At 39.5% G+C, this 22633-nt stretch overlaps 1 protein-coding gene across 2 annotated transcripts in view; it reads left to right on the top strand.

Moving 5' to 3' along the window:
• Positions 1–22633, top strand: part of LOC116055147 (cGMP-dependent protein kinase 1) — an 87580-nt gene that overhangs the window by 37841 nt on the left and 27106 nt on the right. For both annotated transcript variants that reach the window (XM_031306959.2, XM_031306952.2), the window contains exon 4: positions 21459–21564. In XM_031306959.2, coding sequence (XP_031162819.1) covers positions 21459–21564 — 106 coding nt within the window. The remainder of the gene's footprint in view (positions 1–21458; positions 21565–22633) is intronic.

The following is a 22633-nucleotide window of genomic DNA, read 5'->3' as shown; positions in this document are numbered from 1 at the left end:
TTATTTTTTTCGTATTACTTATCATTGTGAACAACAAATCTGTGTTGAAATCATAAAAATAAACAAAAGAAACCTCAAAAGAAACGTACATATGACAATGAAATTACTTCTGAAGTCTGTTCAATTAAAATAGGAAAAACAAATAGATAATACACTAAATCAATAATAAACATTTCATTTCTAAACTGTTACAAAAAACTATGTGTTGGACCATTTTATGTGGCAAAAAGTGCAAGTATTTGTCCAATTACACAATTCTAAGCGGATGTATTTCAGGGATGAGACAAGATTAATGGCTCTACAAAATAATATGAGGATTGGTTGAACTTTTCCTTCAATCCCCATCCTTTTCATCCTTTAGGTAATTTCATGTGTGAGCACTTGCTTGGACTCTCCCAAGAGAAATGGATCTTGTAAAGTAAGTCTGCCCTGACTTCAACATTTCGAGCAGCACTTACTCCTAGGCTGCGTAGTGTCCCCAACAAGCTCCACCAATCAATATGTTATGTTCAGTTTCAGGATACAGACACTTGTGTACAAGTGTAGAGTTATTTACACATTTGGGGTTAGGCTCTGCCAGTCTTTGCAAATGAGGTGGATTTTCACAATTTTGCCTGAGACATCCCCTTGCCATCAAATCCATATCAGATCATTTTCCTCATCACAACAGGAAGATGTTGGCCGAAGAGAAAAGAAGAAGAAAGGGGTAGGAGTGAGAGACAAAAGAGAGACGTGATAAATATAGGACACCAGTGACAGCAAAATAAGGGAGTCGACTCAAGGGAAGCAGGACAAAATTGGTATGTTTTTGTCTGCAGACAGACAAGAGAGAGAGACAGTGGCCTTCTGCTAAAAAATATCTTTTTATAGCATCAAAATGCCACTGCTTTATGAAGACTTGGACAGCATGACACGCTGCAATTCAGCATGGTGCGGCATAAAGCTGTGCAGCAGTTGACCGAAGTTGAACAGCGGGAAAGAAATAATTTATAGCAATATTGTTGTTGTGGCTCAGTCTGTTTCTTGAAAATTGCAACTTAAGCTGTGGAATCCAAGCATATATTTGCAAACTTCAAAATCATGGTAAAAGGGTTAACTTGGCAACTAGCAAATTTTTCCATTGATTAATCTGTTAATTATTTTCTTGATTCATTTTTTGCTTTATAAAATGTCAGAAAATAGCCGAAAATTCCTGTAACAATTTCTTAAAGCCCACGGTGATGTTTTCAAATGTCTTATTTTGTACAACCATCAGTCAAAAACACTAAAGATATTCAGTTTACGATGATATAAAAAATTAAGTAAAAGCAAATCCTCACATTGGAGAAGTAACCACCAGTACAGTAGGTACTGTCTGGCTTTATTGTTTGAAAAATTACTTGAAATTATGAACCTTAATAGCTGCAGATTACTTTGCTGTCGATCAACTTGAATAATTTATAGATCATTTTACACACTACACTACACAGTAGACACGGTCAAACAGTAGTGCACTTTACTCTGTAGGTTTCATTGTTTAATTTAAAATTGCTAACAAACCGTCACCTGTTTTACTTGCTCTAAATATGAACACACATTAGTCACAAGCACAGTTGTGTGGCATGTGGTCTCCAGTAGCCTTTTCCATAGCTTTCAACAAGTGAAGTCAAGATTTTTGTTCCCAAGGTAAAGTATGAACTTTCACATTCAAATATAGTCCTTTTTATTACCAGCAAATGAAATAGAAAATTAGGAAACAAAATTATGGCTCAAACGAATATGAGACCAGTTTGTGGCACTCACACAAAAGCACATTGATCAGTCATAGTGGCTCTAAACGAGTGTCGGGACTCCTGACATTGTTTAGGACCAGTCCTTCCTCAGAGAGTGAGGTCACTGCCAGTCACTACTAACATAATCAGTGAGACTGACTATCTGTGTGCTCCATCTTAATGATAGTGATGGAAAAAGCAGTCTCAGACGTCGTTGCAGAAACTCAGCTGTGCTCTCAGTTGGATCATATCTAATGCACACTAATGGTTTATATGAATAGATTATACTTTAAAACAAAACAAAAACAATGTCATTATAATTCATATTGAGAAGTACTTTGAGCATTTAGAGGGAGATCCGGATGAGGTGGAGAGAAATCCTATTCAGCTCTACCCATGAAGTGTATGAAGTATTTACCAGCAGCGGGCACACACACACACACACACACACACACACACACACACACACACACACACACACACACACACACACACACACACACACATACATACACACACACACACACACACACACACACACACACACACACAGACACACACACACACACACACACACACACACACACACACACACACACACGTTTGTTTCACTATCTTTGTGGGGACCCGTCATTGACATAATGCATTCCCTAGCCCCTTACCCTAACCTTAACCATCACAACTAAATGCCTAACCTTAACCCTTACCATCACCCTAACCATAACCTAATTCTAACCCTAATCCTAAAACCAAGTCTTAACCCTCAAACAGCCCTTTAACCTTGTGGGGTCCAGCATTTTGGGCCCCACAAGGCTGTGCAGACCCCACAAGTATACTGTATTCCCCGGTTTTTGGACCCCACGAATATAGTAAAACAAGCGCACACACACACACACACACACACACACACACACACACACACGCACGCACGCACGCACGCACGTGTTACTAAAAATAACACTTCATATCATGGCATCACAGAAAGAAAATTAAGCCCCAGCAGCATCATTGTTCTGGAGACTTCTGAGAATGGCCCTTGTGATAGAGTTGTAGCTCAGCTGTTTAAAATCCCTTCCTTCCGCTGGGGAGTGAGCAAACAGTTGTCTTTCTAATCAATCAAAAAGAGGAAAATGTGCATGCGAGTGTGTGGTAAATGTGCGAGGGTGTATGTGTAGTAGACTACTTCTGCTCAGTCTCAGGAATCACCCTGCCCATAGTGAGTGAGATAAGTTACAGGTATGACTCTGTGGAGAACCAGGCAACAAGTTAAATATTATGACTGGTGGAGAATGGCAGCTTTTGCTGGGGTCTGTTGTGTTTAAATAATAAAACATGTTGATTGTCAGTGTGTCTTACTCTTGAACTCTAATTAAGAAGAGCAGATTACCTAAAAAACATTCTTTCTGCACTTTAACATTTTTCACATGACTTGATAAGGGACTGAGATCACCTCCAGCCATTCTTTGACGCGGCAGTATGATTCCACAACACCAGTACCTAGTCGGGGCCTCCTCTCATTCTTGGGCACTGCTCTCATTTTGGATCTCATGCAGAATACCAAGCAACAGCTATTTTCCTTGCCAGCAGATAAAAATAACAGTGTTTTATACAATTTGATTTCAGTGTGATAAGAATCAAGTTAGTGCAGCATGTAAAAGCACCCTCCTTCTGTGCTTTTTGAAAACCAGAGTGAGCACTTTCACTTTGCACTTCAAATATGGCAATTTCCTATAAATTCAGCTGAATTTTAGAACACCGTTAGCTGTTCACTTGTGATTAGATTACTCAAGACGCATGTTAAAGAGCCTCTATTACGCCCAGCGGCTTGTTTGAATTTGGTTGACCAATCACAACAGAGTGGGCCAGCTGACCAATCAGAGCAGACTGGGCTTTTCGGGAAGGCGGGCCAAGAGCTCAGACAGAGTGTTTCAAGTGGAGGCACTGCAGCAATGGGCAGTATGAGAAACATAATATGTTTTTTTTAACACCAAAGCATGTAAACCAATTCTAGTAGACCCCAAGAGTACAAATATGACACTGGAAAGGAGTATAATAGGGGCTCTTTAAAGCAGCCATATTATGCTCATTTTCAGGTTCATAATTGTATTTTAGGTTGTACCAGAATAGGTTTACATGGTTTAATTTTCAAAAAACACCATATTTTTGTTGTACTGCACCGCTCTCTCTCACTGCTGCAGATCCTCTTTTCACCTGGTCTCTGTTTTAGCTACAGAGTGAGACCTCTTTTCTTCTTCTTCTTCTGTACTATCTTTGATTGCACTGCACATGCCCAGTAGCTCAGATGTAGATCATGTCAGCTAGCTAGCTCCATAGACAGTAAAAGAAAGGCTGTTTCTACAACTTTGGTCAGTTACAAGGCAGGATTAGCTGGGAGACTTCTAAATGAGGGCGCACATGTAAGTAGTTCTTTTGTAGATTATGGTGAACTTGTGTGTGTTGTAGCAGTGCTTTGCTATTGAGAACGAGGTAGCATGCTAGCGTTAGCATGCTAGCGTTAGCATGCTAGCGTTAGCATGCTAGCGTTAGCCATAGCGTTAGCATGCTAACGCTACGAGCTAATGGTTGCGGTTAGCCTGCTCGTTTCGGCTTGTGACATCACAAGCCGTGCCGATTTTGAACAGCTCACCCAGAGACTGAAGGCAGGACACATTCAGAAACTGTATCTCACTCTAAACAGCATGGGTGGATTTTTTTCAAAGTTTGTATGTGTGTGGAAGCACCAGAGACACAACATAACACCCCAAATCCCAGAAAAAGTGATTTTTTCATAATATGGGCACTTTAATGCCAGATGTGAACAGGGCCTAAGATTTTAAACCGACTGCTTCTCTGTAATTGTTAAGACAATAAATCATTTGTAACTGTAATATCTAGTGGCAGTAGCAGTAGTAGTCGTGGCAGGTCCAATCCACACAGTATGTACTAAGGGACAGAAGAGCCACATTTGCTGAAGAGGGAACACATTGTACGTAAATGGACAGATTACCTTAGAGAGTAGATGTTATGTTTAGAGTATTAGCAGTATATAATGTATACCATGGAGGTTTAAAACCACTACAGCTTTTAAGAAAAACAACAAATTATACTCTATGTTGTGAACCTAGTGTGGTTGTGTGCGGAACAGAGAACCATCATTAGCCAGTGCTGAGCTGTAAAGAGTTGGAGAGAAGAGCTCTTAGAATCAGGAAAGCTAGTGAGTGCACTCTTATCGAGAAGCACAGAGGCACCATCTACTGTGCTGCTGTGTCTTTTCCAATTGTAAGCTACTCACCACAATTAGAAGTGCAACCAAGAGCAGCAAATGCAAATGCATCAAATAATAAACATGCAAATGTCATTACACACAGGCATTACACATCGGAATTTAACAAGCAATTACACAAACAGAGCAATAGAGATAACACATATGAAATGACATATTAAATTGCACTACAGAAAGCAACAGGAATTACTTATGATTGGTAGAAGAACCAAGTTAAAAAATTGTGACTGACATCATTACTGTCCGTAATGATGTCCAGACATTTTGTTGCAAAAGTTATATTTCATTCATTCATTCCTTCTCTTTCCAACACCTCATGCTGATGTTTGCAGAAGAACAGGAAAACTATAATGCCATAGGATAAAGGGTTTCATTAGATAAGTGAATACAATGCAGAAACAGGGACAGAAGAAGACGGAAAGAATGGCGTCGGTAGATAGAATTCCAGTGGGAATTCATGGCTGCCATGGTAACACTGTTGCCAGAGTGCAGCAAAAAATCTGATGGTAAAATGTTAATGGTGGCAGGGAAGCCCCTACCTAGCTGTTTGAAGTCGAGGTTGTTACTGCCTGTATTTTTATCTGGTGCCTATAACTTGACAATGCGGCTTATTTTAGTTGCATGAAGGCATTTGAGTTTGTATGTGCTTTTGTGTGTGTGTGTGTGTGTGTGTGTGTGTGTGTGTGTGTGTGTGTGTGTGTGTGTGTGTGTGTGTGTGTGTGTGTGCGTGCGTGCGTGCGTGTGTGTGTGTGGGTCTGGACTGAGGGCCCCTGCTGCTGCTGTTGTCCTGATTCTCAGTTGGAGAGCAGGTGTGAGCCCGGAGCTAGAGGCTCTTCTAGGGCTCTAGACGGCTTAAAAGGTTAAAACACCCAGAGAGAGGCAACCTCAGACAGCAGCAATATACAGTCAGTCAGTCAGAAAACAGCCCCACAGGTGCAGCTTTGAACACATTATTTTCTTGTTTTATGCTAATATGTGCAAGTTGGTATTTTTTTGTCTGCAGACAGACAAGAGAGAGAGACGGTGGCCTTCTGCTAAAAAATATCTTTTTATAGCATCAAAATGCCACTGCTTTATGAAGACTTGGACAGCATGACACGCTGCAATTCAGCATGGTGCGGCATAAAGCTGTGCAGCAGTTGACCGAAGTTGAACAGCGGGAAAGAAATAATTTATAGCAATATTGTTGTTGTGGCTCAGTCTGTTTCTTGAAAATGGCAACTTAAGCTGTGGAATCCAAGCATATATTTGCAAACTTCAAAATCATGGTAAAAGGGTTAACTTGGCAACTAGCAAATTTTTCCATTGATTAATCTGTTAATTATTTTCTTGATTCTTTTTTTGCTTTATAAAATGTCAGAAAATAGCCGAAAATTCCTGTAACAATTTCTTAAAGCCCACGGTGATGTTTTCAAATGTCTTATTTTGTACAACCATCAGTCAAAAACACTAAAGATATTCAGTTTACGATGATATAAAAAATTAAGTAAAAGCAAATCCTCACATTGGAGAAGTAACTACCAGTACAGTAGGTACTGTCTGGCTTTATTGTTTGAAAAATTACTTGAAATTATGAACCTTAATAGCTGCAGATTACTTTGCTGTCGATCAATTTGAATAATTTATAGATCATTTTACACACTACACTACACAGTAGACACGGTCAAACAGTAGTGCACTTTACTCTGTAGGTTTCATTGTTTAATTTAAAATTGCTAACAAACCGTCACCTGTTTTACTTGCTCTAAATATGAACACACATTAGTCACAAGCACAGTTGTGTGGCATGTGGTCTACAGTAGCCTTTTCCATAGCTTTCAACAAGTAAAGTCAAGATTTTTGTTCCCAAGGTAAAGTATGAACTTTCACATTCAAATATAGTCCTTTTTATTACCAGCAAATGAAATAGAAAATTAGGAAACAAAATTATGGCTCAAACGAATAATATGAAAATCTTGCTCTGGGGGAAAGTCTGTTTTACAAAATGATATTTGCTGGTGAAGTTATGCCCCCAGCACTGTTAGAGAACATGGCTCAGGAAACTTTGTGGAGCTGCTTCTCTTAGCAATACTGTGAATCAGGTGCTACTTGTCTGGAATTTTTTACCCCATTTACACTTAACTTACTAAATGTAAATGCCTTCCAAGACGCAATCAAATCAGATGTTAAAAAGGTATAAATGCATCCGTCTGTCCACATGTAACTACGTCACTACGTGCTCTGTGAAAGTAGCCTCTACAGGGTCTGTGTCTGAAAGTTACACTGAAATTAGGTGTTGTTCTCCCTGTCGCTTGAGAAAAAGAGTCTAAGAAGATAAAACTTGTATCACGTTTGTTATTCCCAAATAATAACGATTCATCTATGTGTTGATGTTAGTTAATGGTCAGTTATTAATTAGCTAGCTGTTATTGCTAACTGCTAATTGTTGTAACTTATCTGCTTAAGTGCTGAAGCTATTTGTCTTCTGGTGTTTGTAGCAGTTTCAGATGCATTAACATCACCCTCTGAACTGGAGTATGGCAGACCGAGATTTGCAAGCGCATTTGTGGGAAAAGGTGGATTGCAATCAGATTTGTAATCTGGCCAACAGAAGCGCATATGTGTCTACTTGAAATGAAAATGCCTTAAATGTAATTTGTATTTGTTTGGGATACAAGAGACTTAAAGCTTTAGTGAGTAACTTTTTGATTTTGATGAACGTCCGTTACATTCAAGCCATTGCCAGTGAGTTGCTACAAAGCTAATTACAACGATCAGCAGCACACAACTCTCTCTGTATTTCTCAGTATGGCTATGTTCAGAAGATTGTGTCGTCCGGCAACTCAAGTGAAGTTAATTACCTCTTTTGAAGAGTCCATCACGTTTTTTAATCCTCCGTGTGCTCCTTGGCTACGAGCAACTGCATGGAAGGCTTGCATCATGTGGACGCGCCGACAGTTTAGTTGTCATTACTTAGAATTCCTCATGGGGGCGACAGAAACTAAGCACTATAGCTTTAAAATTATGTGTAAATGGGGTCTCAGATATGGATAGTGACCAGTGGAAGAGGTTGGTTGGGAGGAACATGAAAGCTAATCCTTCACAGACGAAACATGTATGACCCACTTTTGGCTGTTTTTGGACTTATTGATCTTATGAACTTGATTATCTATCTATGGTAAGCAAGCTGTTTCTCATACTGAGAATCAAAGTCAGTGAGTGTGGAACAAGATGTATGTTACAGATTTAAATGTGAAATTTAGTTAGATTTTTCCAGTGCAAAGATCAGATAGGTGGGGTCCAGCGGTCTAGAACGCATACAATATAACCATTTGTAGCTGAAATGCTAGACTCCCTAATGTTGAGCAAATCTGAGAGAGAATGTGCGATCAACCTTTCATCAAGAAAGACTGATTGTTGTTTCTTACCTGAATGGGGGAAAAATACAAGCAGCAGAACATGCTGTATGGCTGGCAAAGAGTGCAAGGACAGGGTTAGAAAAGCAAAATACAGGGCTTGATATATATAAACTTAGCACAAAAAGTAAGGAAATTTGTGTTTGGTAGATTATTTCTCTGTGGTAACAATGCTTTTTGGCAATACATCTTATACCATTGGAAAGCCTGTTTAGTTCCCTTTCAAATGGTGCCCCATTTGTAAGGAACATGCATTTGTGGGATGAGCAGCAGTGCTGAGTATGTGGGTTGCGCCCATGAAAAATTTGCCAAATCTTCTCTGCCAATGCCAAACAGCTTATTCGGCCATTGACTCGTTTGGTGTTTGATTGGATGATTGAAGTTTGAAGAAACAAGACATATGGGCAATTTAACTATTTATTCATTTAACAAACAGGAGCCTCAGTAGCGTGTGGAAGAACCATACACAGCCACAACAGCCTGGCACCTCCTCCTCATGCTGGTCACCAGCCTGGTCACACACTGCTGTGGGATGGCATCCCATTCTTCAACCAGCATTTGTCGCAAGTCAGCCAACGTGGTTGTTTTGGTCACTCTGGCACGAACAGCACGCCCAAGCTGATCCCACAAGTGTTCAATGGGGTTGAGGTCAGGACTGCTGGCAGGCCATTCCATCCCCTCCACTCCCACATTCTGGAGGTAGTCTCTGATAAACACCGCCCTGTGGGGGCAAGCATTGTCATCTTGGAGGATAGAGTTCGGTCCCAGACTGTGGAGATATGGGATTGCCACTGGTTGCAGAATCTCATCTCTATATCTCTCTGCATTGAGATTGCCTCCAATGATGACAAGCCTCGTTTTTCCAGTGAGGGAGATACCACCCTACACCATCACACTGTCTCCACCAAAAGGTGTTACTCTATCGGTGCAGCTATCAGCATAGCGTTCTCCACGTCTTCCAATCAGGTGCTCTGATTGGCAGCACCTGGGGGTACCAGAAGCTCAAAACAAGTGTCAATAGCAACAGCAAAATAACCTGTTTGGCAATGGCAGAGAAGATTTGACAAATTTTTCATGGGCGCAACCCACATACTCAGCGCTGCTGCTCATCCCACAAATGCATGTTCCTTACAAATGGGGCACCATTTGAAAGGGAACTAAACAGGCTTTCTAACGGTATAAGATTTATTGCCAAAAAGCATTGTTACCACAGAGAAATAATCTACCAAACACAAATTTCCTTACTTTTTGTGCTAAGTTTAGATTATCACAGTTTCATCAAGTAAATTTTGTCTTGCCAATTCTGGTCTGAGGCAGTGAAGAGGTCCTGATGTTTGGTACCACAGCAATACAATTAAAGTAACTGACTGAGAGGCAATGGCATTTATATTTGCTGACCCACATCCTCCCAAAACCAAGCTTAATTTCATGCCCCATGATAAGTGGATGATAGTGAATAAGATGTGATGTTTTCTATCATTTATACACTATAATTCTTCTTCTTCTTCTTCTTCTTCTTCTTCTTCTTTTGCAGATACGTTCATAAAAAAATGTTTCCTCATTATGTTGCTAAAAACATAATTCAGGTGGCATTACGTGTCTCTTAAAACACATTTATAAATGTAATTTCTCTGAGACAGGGTTGCAGAAAGAAAGTATAAAAAAACTATAAGCTACCAAGTAGCTATAATAAATGAATTATTACATTAATGAATATCCCATTTAGAGATTGGATAGAAGATAACTGACAATATTTGCTTGGTCACAGATCTGAGAAAATGGTGGATGTACCAATATTAAACTGCTATGGGAATGTGCTAATATTGGTTGCTACTAGCAACAGACTGTTAAACTGAAACTAACTGCTGGTGGCAGAATAAAAAACACTTTATATTGACCAGTAGGTTGGAGGTAGTGTGCAAAGAATTAAGACACATATTAAGTGACAAAGACTATCATGTGCTCTTGAAGTTGTAATAAGTTAGATGTTATATTTGAAACATGGCAGAATTGTTTTTTCCACACAAGATCCCTGAACAGAGAAAGACATTTGTAATCTCTGGGCCACTCATTCGTTTGATTATACATCTTTTCTTCCTATAATAAACAGTTCCTCCACAGATTTAAGAAACAGAGCTGAATGTAGGACTCCTGCAGAGTAAAGAGGCATCTTTTTATAATAATTCTTCTTGTGAAAAAAATTAACAAGAGTGGCATACAGTACACACATATACAGTGACTATGTGCACTTATGCTGGCACGCAGTCACTCACTCACAGAAACATTTATTCATCACATTCTGGCAAAGCAGTGGGGGGGAATTATCACTCCAGCTTCACTGGGTATTTATGGGTGCAGAGATTTCATGTTTTTGCATCCACAGGTTGCAAAACATTAGCTTTGACTGACAAAAGGCCTGATGAAATAGTAAGAAGTTATTTCTTGTTGTTGTTGGAAATTCTTTACTAGGAATAACCCCTTGAGATATACCATCTCGTTTTAAAGGGGGTCCTCAACGACAGTAATACAACAATTTATGTATATATATATATATATATATATATATATATATATATATATATATATATATATATATATATATATATATATATATCAGAAGGAGCTTTAAATATAAAGGCTTTCTGAGCTATTGACTGTATAGAGTGTCTCAATTGAAAATTAAAGGAGAAAGGTACCATAAACTATTTCAAATAGTGAGGGTAAATGAAATGTATACATTTAAAGATAACTGCAGCCAATACCGCATGTTGTCAGAACTAAAAAAAAAAACCTCATACTTTGTTGTGATTTTAGTGTAGACACTATTCTCATTCATTAATTTATTATGTTGAGATAATACATGACTCAGTCTGACAATATGTGACAATGTATGTTCCCAGGGTATTTGACTGCCTGACAAATCAGTAATTTGACAGATTTCAGTGTGCAGTGTGCAGTACTCCACCGAACCAGCTATATAGAGAAATGTGTCATCTGATACAACCTGATACAACCTGGACCAGGGCCTAAAAATAACCTCCTTGCTGATGAATAGCAAACACGCTTCATTTCCTGTATGTGATTTTCTACAGCCGGGCAGTCTAAAATTTATCAGGTTATTCAAATTGATTTCCTCTGTGGCAAATAGTTTCTGGTTGGTTGTATATAATGATGAGGACAACAAACAATTAAAATGCATCTCACAAACCGATGAGCAAAAGCAATTCATGCTGAAAGGCAATTTTTTATTGGTGTTCAGATGCAGTAGATACCAGCTAGTTTTCCTCGTTCTCCCTACATAGGAGCAGTTTTGCTTACCATTGACGTCATCAGCTCAGGTAGCAGTACTTCAATCATGAAATGAAATCTGTGTAGAAAAGAAGCGATGTATTCCTTTGAATTACATTTTCTCTAACCAAATACAGGAGCCTAGAGCCTAAAGAAAACAATATGTTAGTTTGCTTTATTTTTCTTTTATATAAACGCACTTCGTTCTTTCGTTTTTGTTCTTTTCTGTCTTTTCTTGTCCACCATTCATGAACACCTACTCAAAGAGAAAGTTCACTTTTCTCCTTCGCCTATGACCCCCCCCTCCTCATTTCACCATTTCTGTTTCTAGACTTCTAGATACCTAAAATGAACTTATGGAAATACATGGTATTTTACCATACAGCTATCACCATTTTGGGCATTTTGTTGTTTTAATATTTCACTCATTTATCCCCGTAATTGAAATACTTGCACACAAATATACAGCGTTCACCTGTTTCTTCCATCCATTAGAGGTTTAAAGCAGCCATATTATGCTCATTTTCAGGTTCATAATTGTATTTTAAGGTTGTACCAGAATAGGTTTACATGGTTTAATTTTCAAAAAACACCATATTTTTGTTGTACTGCACCGCTCTCTCTCACTGCTGCAGATCCTCTTTTCAGCTGGTCTCTGTTTTAGCTACAGAGTGAGACCTCTTTTCTTCTTCTTCTTCTGTACTATCTTTGATTGCACTGCACATGCCCAGTAGCTCAGATGTAGATCATGTCAGCTAGCTAGCTCCATAGACAGTAAAAGAAAGGCTGTTTCTACAACTTTGGTCAGTTACAAGGCAGGATTAGCTGGGAGACTTCTAAATGAGGGTGCACATGTAAGTAGTTCTTTTGTAGATTATGGTGAACTTGTGTGTGTTGTAGCAGTGCTTTGCTATTGAGAACGAGGTGGCATGCTAGCGTTAGCATGCTAGCGTTAGCCATAGCGTTAGCATGCTAACGCTACGAGCTAATGGTTGTGGTTAGCCTGCTCGTTTCGGCTTGTGACATCACAAGCCATGCCGATTTTGAACAGCTCACCCAGAGACTGAAGGCAGGACACATTCAGAAACCGTATCTCACTCTAAACAGCATGGGTGGATTTTTTTCAAAGTTTGTATGTGTGTGGAACCACCAGAGACACAACATAACACCCCAAATCCCAGAAAAAGTGATTTTTTCATAATATGGGCACTTTAAGATCTGCTCACTCTGCACCATGCATGACACCCTCCGTCAGTGATGTCAGATATATATATATATATATATATATATATATATATATATATATATATAGACGTCAGTATACTTAAAGTGCCCATATTATGAAAAAATCACTTTTTCTGGGATTTGGGGTGTTATGTTGTGTCTCTGGTGCTTCCACACACATACAAACTTTGAAAAAAATCCACCCATACTGTTTTGAGTGAGATACGGTTTCTGAATGTGTCCTGCCTTCAGTCTCTGGGTGAGCTGTTCAAAATTAGCACGGCTTGTGACGTCACAAGCCGAAACGAGCAGGCTAACCGCAACCATTAGCTCGTAGCGTTAGCATGCTAACTCTATGGCTAACGCTAGCATGCTAATGCTAGCATGCTAACGCTAGCATGCTACCTCGTTCTCAATAGCAAAGCACTGCTACAACACACACAAGTTCACCATAATCTACAAAAGAACTGCTTACATGTGCGCCCTCATTTAGAAGTCTCCCAGCTAATCCTGCCTTGTAACTGACCAAAGTTGTAGAAACAGCCTTTCTTTTACTGTCTATGGAGCTAGCTAGCTGACATGATCTACATCTGAGCTACTGGGCATGTGCAGTGCAATCAAAGATAGTACAGAAGAAGAAGAAGAAAAGAGGTCTCACTCTGTAGCTAAAACAGAGACCAGCTGAAAAGAGGATCTGCAGCAGTGAGAGAGAGCGGTGCAGTACAACAAAAATATGGTGTTTTTTGAAAATTAAACCATGTAAACCTATTCTGGTACAACCTTAAAATACAATTATGAACCTGAAAATGAGCATAATATGGCTGCTTTAAGTCCATTAATCATGACTCATAAGATTGGATTGTACCTATCTCATTGAACGGTAAAATATATTAAAACTGCTGTACAGAACTTTCTAAGTCTCCTTATTTCCTTTACATGTTCCTTATGAATTGTGTTTTTGCTGTGGTATTGAGCAGACTTCCCGTTTACATATTTCCCCTACTCGGTTGACCTAAAGTAGATTTCTTTCCTTCTCCTTTGTTCAAACTTACAATTGAAACATGAACAACAACATGACAACACTGTTTTTAAAGTAGTGTTAGGTAATGGCAAATGCAAATGATCTTTTTGTTGTAACAATGTCACCCATTATGACTTATTGTCCACAAAGGCAGAACATCCCAGAGACGCTACTCCTTCAATGACTTTAGTAGATGCTATCAGAGAGTATGATGAGGTCAACTGAATTTGACTTTTAAATAAGAATGCTTTTGTATATAATGGTGCTTTTCCATTACATGGTACCTGCTCGACTCGCCTTGACTCTACTCGACTTTTTTGGTTTTCCATTACGAAAAAAAGTACCTGGTATGCTAACAGGTACTTTTTTTAGTACCACCTCAGTCGAGGTTCCAAGCGAGCTGAGGCGAGCCAAAAAGGTGACATGAAAGCGACAGATGGGGGTGCCCTGAACAAACCCGCTATTTTCAAATAGTTTAGCCAGCTGTGTTTTTTTGTTGCTGCCTCCAGCTTCATTTGAAACAAAATGTGTCTTCTGGCTGTGGCTACAACAACACACCTTCGACGTTCTGTGTGTGTGTCGCAGTTTACTGCGACACACACACACAGGCGCCACTTGTTTTACAGTTCTGCGGAGGCTCCAGACAGAGCTTTCTCCGTAGCCTACGTACACACACACACATGCTGGCTCGACGCACACACCAGCGCACAAGTATAAACATCAGGCCACTTACAGAGGCTACGGCGAAAGCTCTGCGTGGAGCCTCCGCAGAACTGTAAAACAAGCTCAAGTGGCCTGATGTTTATACTTGTGCGCTGGTGTGTGCGTCGAGCCGGCATAACGACCAGCCACGCTGAGGCGGTACTAAAATCTGCAATGGAAAACGGACGCACAGTGTGTCGAGTCGAGGCGAGGCGAGTAGAGTCGAGGCGAGTTGAGCAGGTACCATGTAATGGAAAAACGCCATAAGATTACTGGCTACCTGCTCAAAATGTCAAAGTCTTTAAGCTGAAAATAAGCTGTTTACTGCTTAAAATAGTAACATGAACAAATCTACAATCACAGAACTAACTTTAGATGGATGAAATGGGATACAAATTTAAAACAACCAAACACCAGTCTTCTAAATGTGTGCATGTTTATGATGAACTTCCGAACAAGTTCAGCTATAATTGATGAATGAAGGTTGGGAGTGAGGTTTGTTAATGTTACAGAGATGAGTGCTAAATTGTGTTTTTATCTTCTCTAAGACAGAGAAGGCTAAAAGCACGCTTTAAGGAATACTCCTATTCAATCAGCCTCTGACAGGAAGTTTCCGACCAAAATGTAATAAGAGTATTCCGTCTGTGCTCAGTGTTAGATTAATACATTTAAATATTATGACTCCCACACGTCTAGGTGTCTTTTTCATGGTGGACATTGTTGGACGATAGCTTAGATGGTTTTAATATTAAACTCTTGTTATATCACCGCCACAGAAATATAAATACCTAATATAACAACAATTAAGTATATGTTACTCTCTAGCAACAAAAGACGGGTTTTCCACTGTGCTCTGTACAACATAGTGTGGGTGAGCATAGTGGGTGGATGGCGGGTGGCATGATGTTCAGCTGTCTGTCTCCCACATGGGGTGAGCATTGGCAGAACTAGCAGCTGGAGATGGCAGCTGATTAAGCCAGCTACTTTTCTATGATGGGATTCAGTGAGATGTGAAAGCTGTCATAAGAGCACACGCTGCCACCCTTACTAAAGACAAGAAAACAACAAATCATGTCAGTCAAAGGCTGTTTTTTTGGTGTAGGATTGTTAGAAACTGTTTTTCTTACACTGTCTTGTGTTCCTTGAAGCATTACTAAAAATAATAATTAGATCCATAATTATGGAGAGAATTCCTCTGTTTTATTTTTTCTTCAGGCTCTGTGACACTGTCTGGCGTAAATGACCCGTCCTGCTTTCTCACGCTCTAAAGAGCTCATCCAGATGTAATCAGACTTGGCTATGATATTATTAATGACTTAAGGGGAAAGGAGGTTACACTCTTCCACCCTGCAGTCCTCACAGCACCGCTCTCTTAACCCTTTCCAAAACAAGACATGCGGGAGACAATGTGATTTTAAGTGTGTATGCGATTGTGTGTGTGTGTCTTAGAGTCAGTGAGAAAAAGATGGTTGATTTTCTCATTTTCTCAGACATTACAGGGAAGGAAAGAGGGGGGGAACTTAGGAACAAGAAATTGAGTTGCAGGAGGAAACATTAACACATTAAAAACCAATTAAAATGCCCACAAACTCAAACATTAAAACAGTAGTCCAGGGTGAAGATTCTTATGGTGGGAGTTCCCACTAATTGGTTTGGAGATGCCACTCCTTTTAACAGAGCTGTGTAACCCCAGGTTAATCACAAGTGCTAAAATGATCATTCACAGTCGAGCACATCCTCATAACCAACATGGAACCAAAGACGAATGTTGATTAATATTTCCAAGGTTTTTTAACACGTTTTCTTTGCCGTGTGATAATGATTTGATTTGATACTGTAAAAATGGGAGAGGAGGATAAACAGAAATCACAATTGTGTCAAAATACATATCCTCATCTGTCATGATCTTAATATGGCAGGGCTTTTGTTGACAGATTAGACAGATGAACATGGAAAGAGAGGGAGCTTATTTTAGAACTTATTTTCTGTCAAATAATGCACAGTGATTTAGTTAGTAACAGTATTAACATGCATTACTCCATGTTAATACTAGGTTACTAACAAATATATCACTTGTCATTAGAGTGTACATGTTTCCTTGCATACTCCACTGCTTGAGACTGTGGTCTAATCTTTATTCAAGGACTTTCATATAGCCCTGTGGGGCTTTTGGAAAGGAATGTGGATTTTCTGCAGTGCAAATGTCAAACACTTTATACTTCATATATGCAGAATCATCGTGGGCCAGACGTTGACTGTTTTGGGCAATTTTAAACCTCATTAAAACTCATAGCGCTCACAGCAGAAATCAAGATTACAGTCACAGTACCACACAGTTTTGATGTTTCCAAAACTCCACACACTCTGCATGTAAACTGTCATGACCAGAATACAGAGAATAAATGTTGTTGAGCTCATCCTACATTTATATAATTTGATGAGCCAAAATTTGATTATAAGAACACACATGGAGCATTTGCATACTGCCCTGGCTTAAATTCAGTTACAATGAATTATGACTGAGCCAAATGAATGATGCCTTGTCCTGCAATCTATCTTGTGGCGACATCCATATGTATATTATCTCTCACTGTTTTCCTCAGGCTTGACACAGAGCTTCTCTCTTGGGGCCTGACATGTCAAAGGAGCTAGGTGTACAGGTTGCTAATATTCACAATCAACACTATTGATCTTTTGTTGCAAGTAATTGCAGAGAAAGCAAAGGCGATGGCATTACACTGCACTACATCAAGGAAAGGGAAGAAAAGGAGGAGCATGAACAAATGATAATGACAAAGTGCTCAGCTGTGGGCAGCATAGCTATGAATAGCCATCCTTTACTGAGGTGGGATTACATTCAATTTAGAGGAGCTTTCAGGGGCAAAGAGAAAATAGGTGTTAAATAGTAATCAGCAGGGTACGTATTAAGGTTATAGTGATTTTAATTTAGGAAGCAAAATGTATAATACAAATGTATGTCAATTACAAACTTTACATGCACAGGAACTATCATAATGTTATATTTGAGATTTAACAAAGTGCAACACACATCTGCTGCATATTACACGCATCAAAACACCTGCACCCACTACTTTCTATGTAAGCCCACACACCGCTGGATTGCAGGTTGATGCATGTCAAGAGGCAACCTTCGCACTGTCAATGGAAGTACATTTTTTACAAAAGCAGCAATTTTATCACATTTGCTCCCTGAGCCAACACATCATGGCTACTGTACAGTATCTAAACTACCACCTCTGTCTGCATGATGGCATGTGTGCTAGACGCATCAATTGACATGCATCAAGTATCTCGACACTCCCCAACACGATATGATAAGCCATTTTTTAAAAAGAGAATTAAGGCATATATCTTAAACTTTCACCACCAAATATACTGCAAAACTAAAACAGATATGACTGGAATTTGACAAATGCTATTGATCATGTTCACAGACTAAGACTGAATATGATGTGCATTAAATTAAGCGGGCATGATAACAGCAGATAAGTTACAATATGATGCAACAACAATACAATTCAATCTAGAGCAAGTGGCCTTAACTATGCTCAATACCAATTTTCTTTAAAAAAAATTAGTACTTGCTGTCAGGCCTCTGTTGGATTGCATTAAATTGCCCAGGTGTTTTTGTCTACCCCCTGTTCAGTATATACAGTATGCACTTGTGGGTTTCATGTTGCATGCATTTCCAGTCCACCATAGTATGACTGTTAAAGCTCCAGTGGTCATCCCACTGGAACAACACACTGCCCAATCACAGACAACATCATTGAATCTCTACAGCACTGCCTGGGTTGTTATGTGCATCCAGAAAGCTGTGAAGCTAATGGTCGGCAACCCATGAGCATTAAGACATTCATCTGTGCCCTTACTACAGGATAACTAGATCCCTGAGTCTCACCGCAATTTAGTCAAGCCTCCAAATAATACATTTACCTACTGCGGTGCGCTGCAAGCTCCCTACATATCTTATTTCCCAGTGCCCCACACTCCCACACACCAAAACACTCTATTGCTCACTGCATAGTGGGCAATGCCGTCTAACCTCCCACTCTTGTTGCTTAGGGGTTAAATTTGAAGGCTCTTCTAATAATTTCTCTCTAGACCTATTTCCATATTCCAGGTTTATTGGGCCCTCAGTCTACCTTGGAGTAATTTTCTCACATCCCCCCTACAGAAAAACAACTTTTTGATTAAGTAAGACATAACAGTACTGGGATATGGTGTAAAAAAATGCATATATATATATAGATGTATGTATATAACATCTGTGTGTGTTTGGACTCTGGTATCAGTGCATGTTTATGTGTATGTGCACACAACAGCATGTGTGTGTTTATATCTACAGTATACTTGTGTGTATCTGTGTGTATGTGCATCTTCTCTCCACACATCTTTGTCTGTATACATTTGTATGTCATGCTGTGTGTTTGGGGTTCCAGCTCCAAGAAAGTGTCTTGAACTAAAAACAGTGTCAGGCTGTGTAATGAGGGCATTTCTCCTGAGGTTTGGCCCTATTTTAAAGTGCTGCCAAACACTTGGTCTTCAGAGAAATAATTGTGGTGTCCATGGGAGTGTGTTCAGTCACTCATGTGTGTGTATATGTAAATAAATACATGTTGTACATGAGTTTATATATGCATATGCATTAGCACAGGTGTGCATTTTATGTGTGTATGTGTGTTCATGGAGCCATATTTACATTACTAGTACTTGCCAGGTTATCACAGCTATTATCCGTACCTAAAGACATTTTAAAAACTGTAAAATATTTCCTTGGCCAGAATCACCTCTCTGTGCAAAAATATCCTCACTCTCATAAACTTCTGTACTCACAAGGATCACTTAGGTTTGCTTTATCTAAAACTGTCATATTGGGATGATGAGATGAAATGAGACTGAAAAGCTCTGGCAACAGACACACACACTCAAACAAATTACTAAGCAGACTGACTTATCTGATGAATTGTCTTCTAATATTACTACATGTCCCTGTGGCCACAGTGCTCATTGGGGATCTCCAGATTTGTTTTGGGGTCACATCTTATTTTTATTACTCCTACTGTATAACTGCACAATTAAAGTTGTGAAGTGGAAATGAGAGCATTTGTTGCAAAAGATAATGATACTGGGAGAAACCCCAAGGTTATTCTGAAATAATTACCATAAACTGCTGTCAACAAAGTGAAGCACTGAACTCTGAAAGTCACCATGTGGCTCAGTTAGATGAAATATGGGATTTTGACATGTTTTGTTAAAAAAAATTCTGCCTCCCCCAACCCAATTTCATCTAAAAAAAGAAAGGAAATATTATGACATTCAGGTGTGGGTTAGAGGTCCATTGCTCTGATGAAAACCCACATGGTTCCCTCAGAGATCTGTCGAGGTGAGACATATTCTGATTGAAAGAGACTACAGAGCTGTTGAGGCTCAAAACACTGAACATGGCACGAAAAGGAATTTTGAAAGAGCCAGGTCTCCATCAATCACCAACCCAGCATAAAAAATGGAAAACGTTTAAGCACTGTTTCCTATTACATTATTTAAGGAGGTGTCAAAGAAGTGTAGCGTAACAGTGATGCATTCTGGGCATCTGTTCACTAACTAAATTCAATGTTATCTAGCCACAATAAGAAAATCGCCACAGTGTCTCCTTGAGGATTCTTTTCAGCAGCGGGTTAAAAGGATTAGTGTGAGGGTTAACAGAAAGTTTGCTTTCCTCCCGACGAAGTAGACTTCTAGCAGCGAGGAGTGAGGCAGAAGGGTCGTGGGGTGTGCTAGCTAACTAATTCTTGTCTCATTTGTGGTCTGATAAACAGTAAATTCATCAAATTCAGTGCCCCATTTTCTATGTGCCGAGCTACTGTAGCTGTAATATATCTCGGGACCCACATGAGAGCGGTTTCCATGGGAACGTAGTCGTCAAGGCTTTCATACCTATTTGTCAATCTGCATGAGGAGAAAAAGCTGTATTCGTATGGCTGTACTGGTTTGGTTGTCATGACTTGATTGATGTCCTGTCACTGTTAAAATGCTCATCCTCAAAGTAGTTTCCTTGAAAGTGTCGAGAGAGAGGATGGCTATTCGTTTTAGTTCAGTGAGTCATGTTATTGCTACCTCATGACATTGCATAAAATTCTGAGGCAGCTGCAAAATGTATGTAACGGGAAAACTGACAAAACATGAGTATGTCCATGGAAAGATACTACAGAGGAAATGAATGCCCGAATTGCTGCCCGTTTAATGTTTATCTTACATTACATGGACGCTCCATGGAACAATGCTTCTGTGGACAAACAAGACACAATACTATACAGAATAATATCAGGGGTATCTGTTGTCTTTTGTCACAGTTGATAATTGTCCTTAACTCAAAGAGCAATCAGTAACTCAAGGGGTTCAACTAATAAAAAAAAACCTGAGCATAGTCAAGTCAGACTCCTGACCTTAAACCAATTACAACGCTGTAGCATGACTTGAAGCTAGCCATCCATGCAAGGTATTCCAAAAATACCAATTAACTTACAAAATAATTTACTGCTGAATAAAGACTGATTGTTCAGAATGCCTCCTAATTGTTTTGCACGCCTGATCAGCGGCTAAAGAAATATTTTCATGCAAGTAATTGTAATAATATTGCCAACAAAAAGTCACAAAGCATAAACATGTTGCTGAGCATGTATAATGCATAAAATGTGCTGTTTTATTATTCTGATTGCTTGAAGATATTAACTGTCTTTCATGACATTGCTTATGTGTATTCTCCTTTCCAGCTCTAACAAATGTGAAGCTGTGGGCCATTGACCGACAATGTTTTCAGACGATCATGATGAGGACAGGTCTCATCAAGCACACAGAGTATATGGAGTTTCTGAAAAGGTGAGGAAGCCTGTTAACTGTCCTACAATGACAGAAATATAGTCCAGAATGGGGCTTTGATCTAAAATGCAATGAATGAATTAACAAAATGAATTCAGGGGAATATGTGTGAGCTGTTCCTCAGAAGATTCCTTACTCCTCATTTTTGCCTATAAATGATATAACTCACAATGAAATGCAGGTGCGTCACTAAAGGTGTCATTCATCCCACTGGAAAAATACCTTGTACCTGTAACATCTTTCTTTAATATCCCTATCTCTATCAGAGAGCCCTACACCCTAACCACCAGAAGCATATTATCACTTAAAAGGCCTGCATGGAGTATAGGATAAAAGAAAGACTCATCAAAAGACAGAGGGAGAGCAGTGTGCGGTGATCAAGATGCATGAGATGGAAATGCAGTATAAATCTCTTTCGCTCACTATCTCTGTTTGACTTAACTGTTTTTCCGTATCCGCTTTGGTCTTCATTAAGCCACTTATGAAAATGATATCACATCTTTCCTATATTTCATATACCACTTCATTTTCTCATAAGAAGCTGCTCTATTGTTCTCTAACTTCCTCTTATATATACAGGCCACTGTATTTCCGTGTGTGTATTACTTACTACAAATAATAAAAGCACACATTTTGCCTAGGATCATTTCTACTGAACAAAACCTCAAGAATCACTGGGATCATGATCAAACTCTGACACTATTTGACTATTTGACATTTTGAGTTGTTTCAAGGCAGGCAGGAATCCAGCTTTCACTTGACATTTCACATAAATCCTCATACCTAAACTACCAAATAGGTCGTATGTCAACACCTTCCAAAACAAGTCCTGACTATTCCAAAAATTACTCCTACTAGTGCAGTGGCCATTCAAAACATGCCTATATGGGCGCCTGTGTAGCTCACCTGGCGGAGCAGGCGCCCATTTATAAAGGTTTACTTTTCAACGCAGCGGCCGCAGGTTCGACTCCGCCCTGCGGCCCTTTGCTGCATGTCATTACCCCTCTCTCTCCCCTTTCATGTCTTCAGCTGTCCTAGATAAATAAAGGCCTAAAATGCCCCCCCCCCA

This window comes from Sander lucioperca, chromosome 15 (assembly GCF_008315115.2).
Source record: "Sander lucioperca isolate FBNREF2018 chromosome 15, SLUC_FBN_1.2, whole genome shotgun sequence".
NCBI lineage: Eukaryota > Metazoa > Chordata > Actinopteri > Perciformes > Percidae > Sander > Sander lucioperca.
Note: the sequence above shows the minus strand (reverse complement) of the source record. Positions and strands in the feature narration are given on the sequence as shown.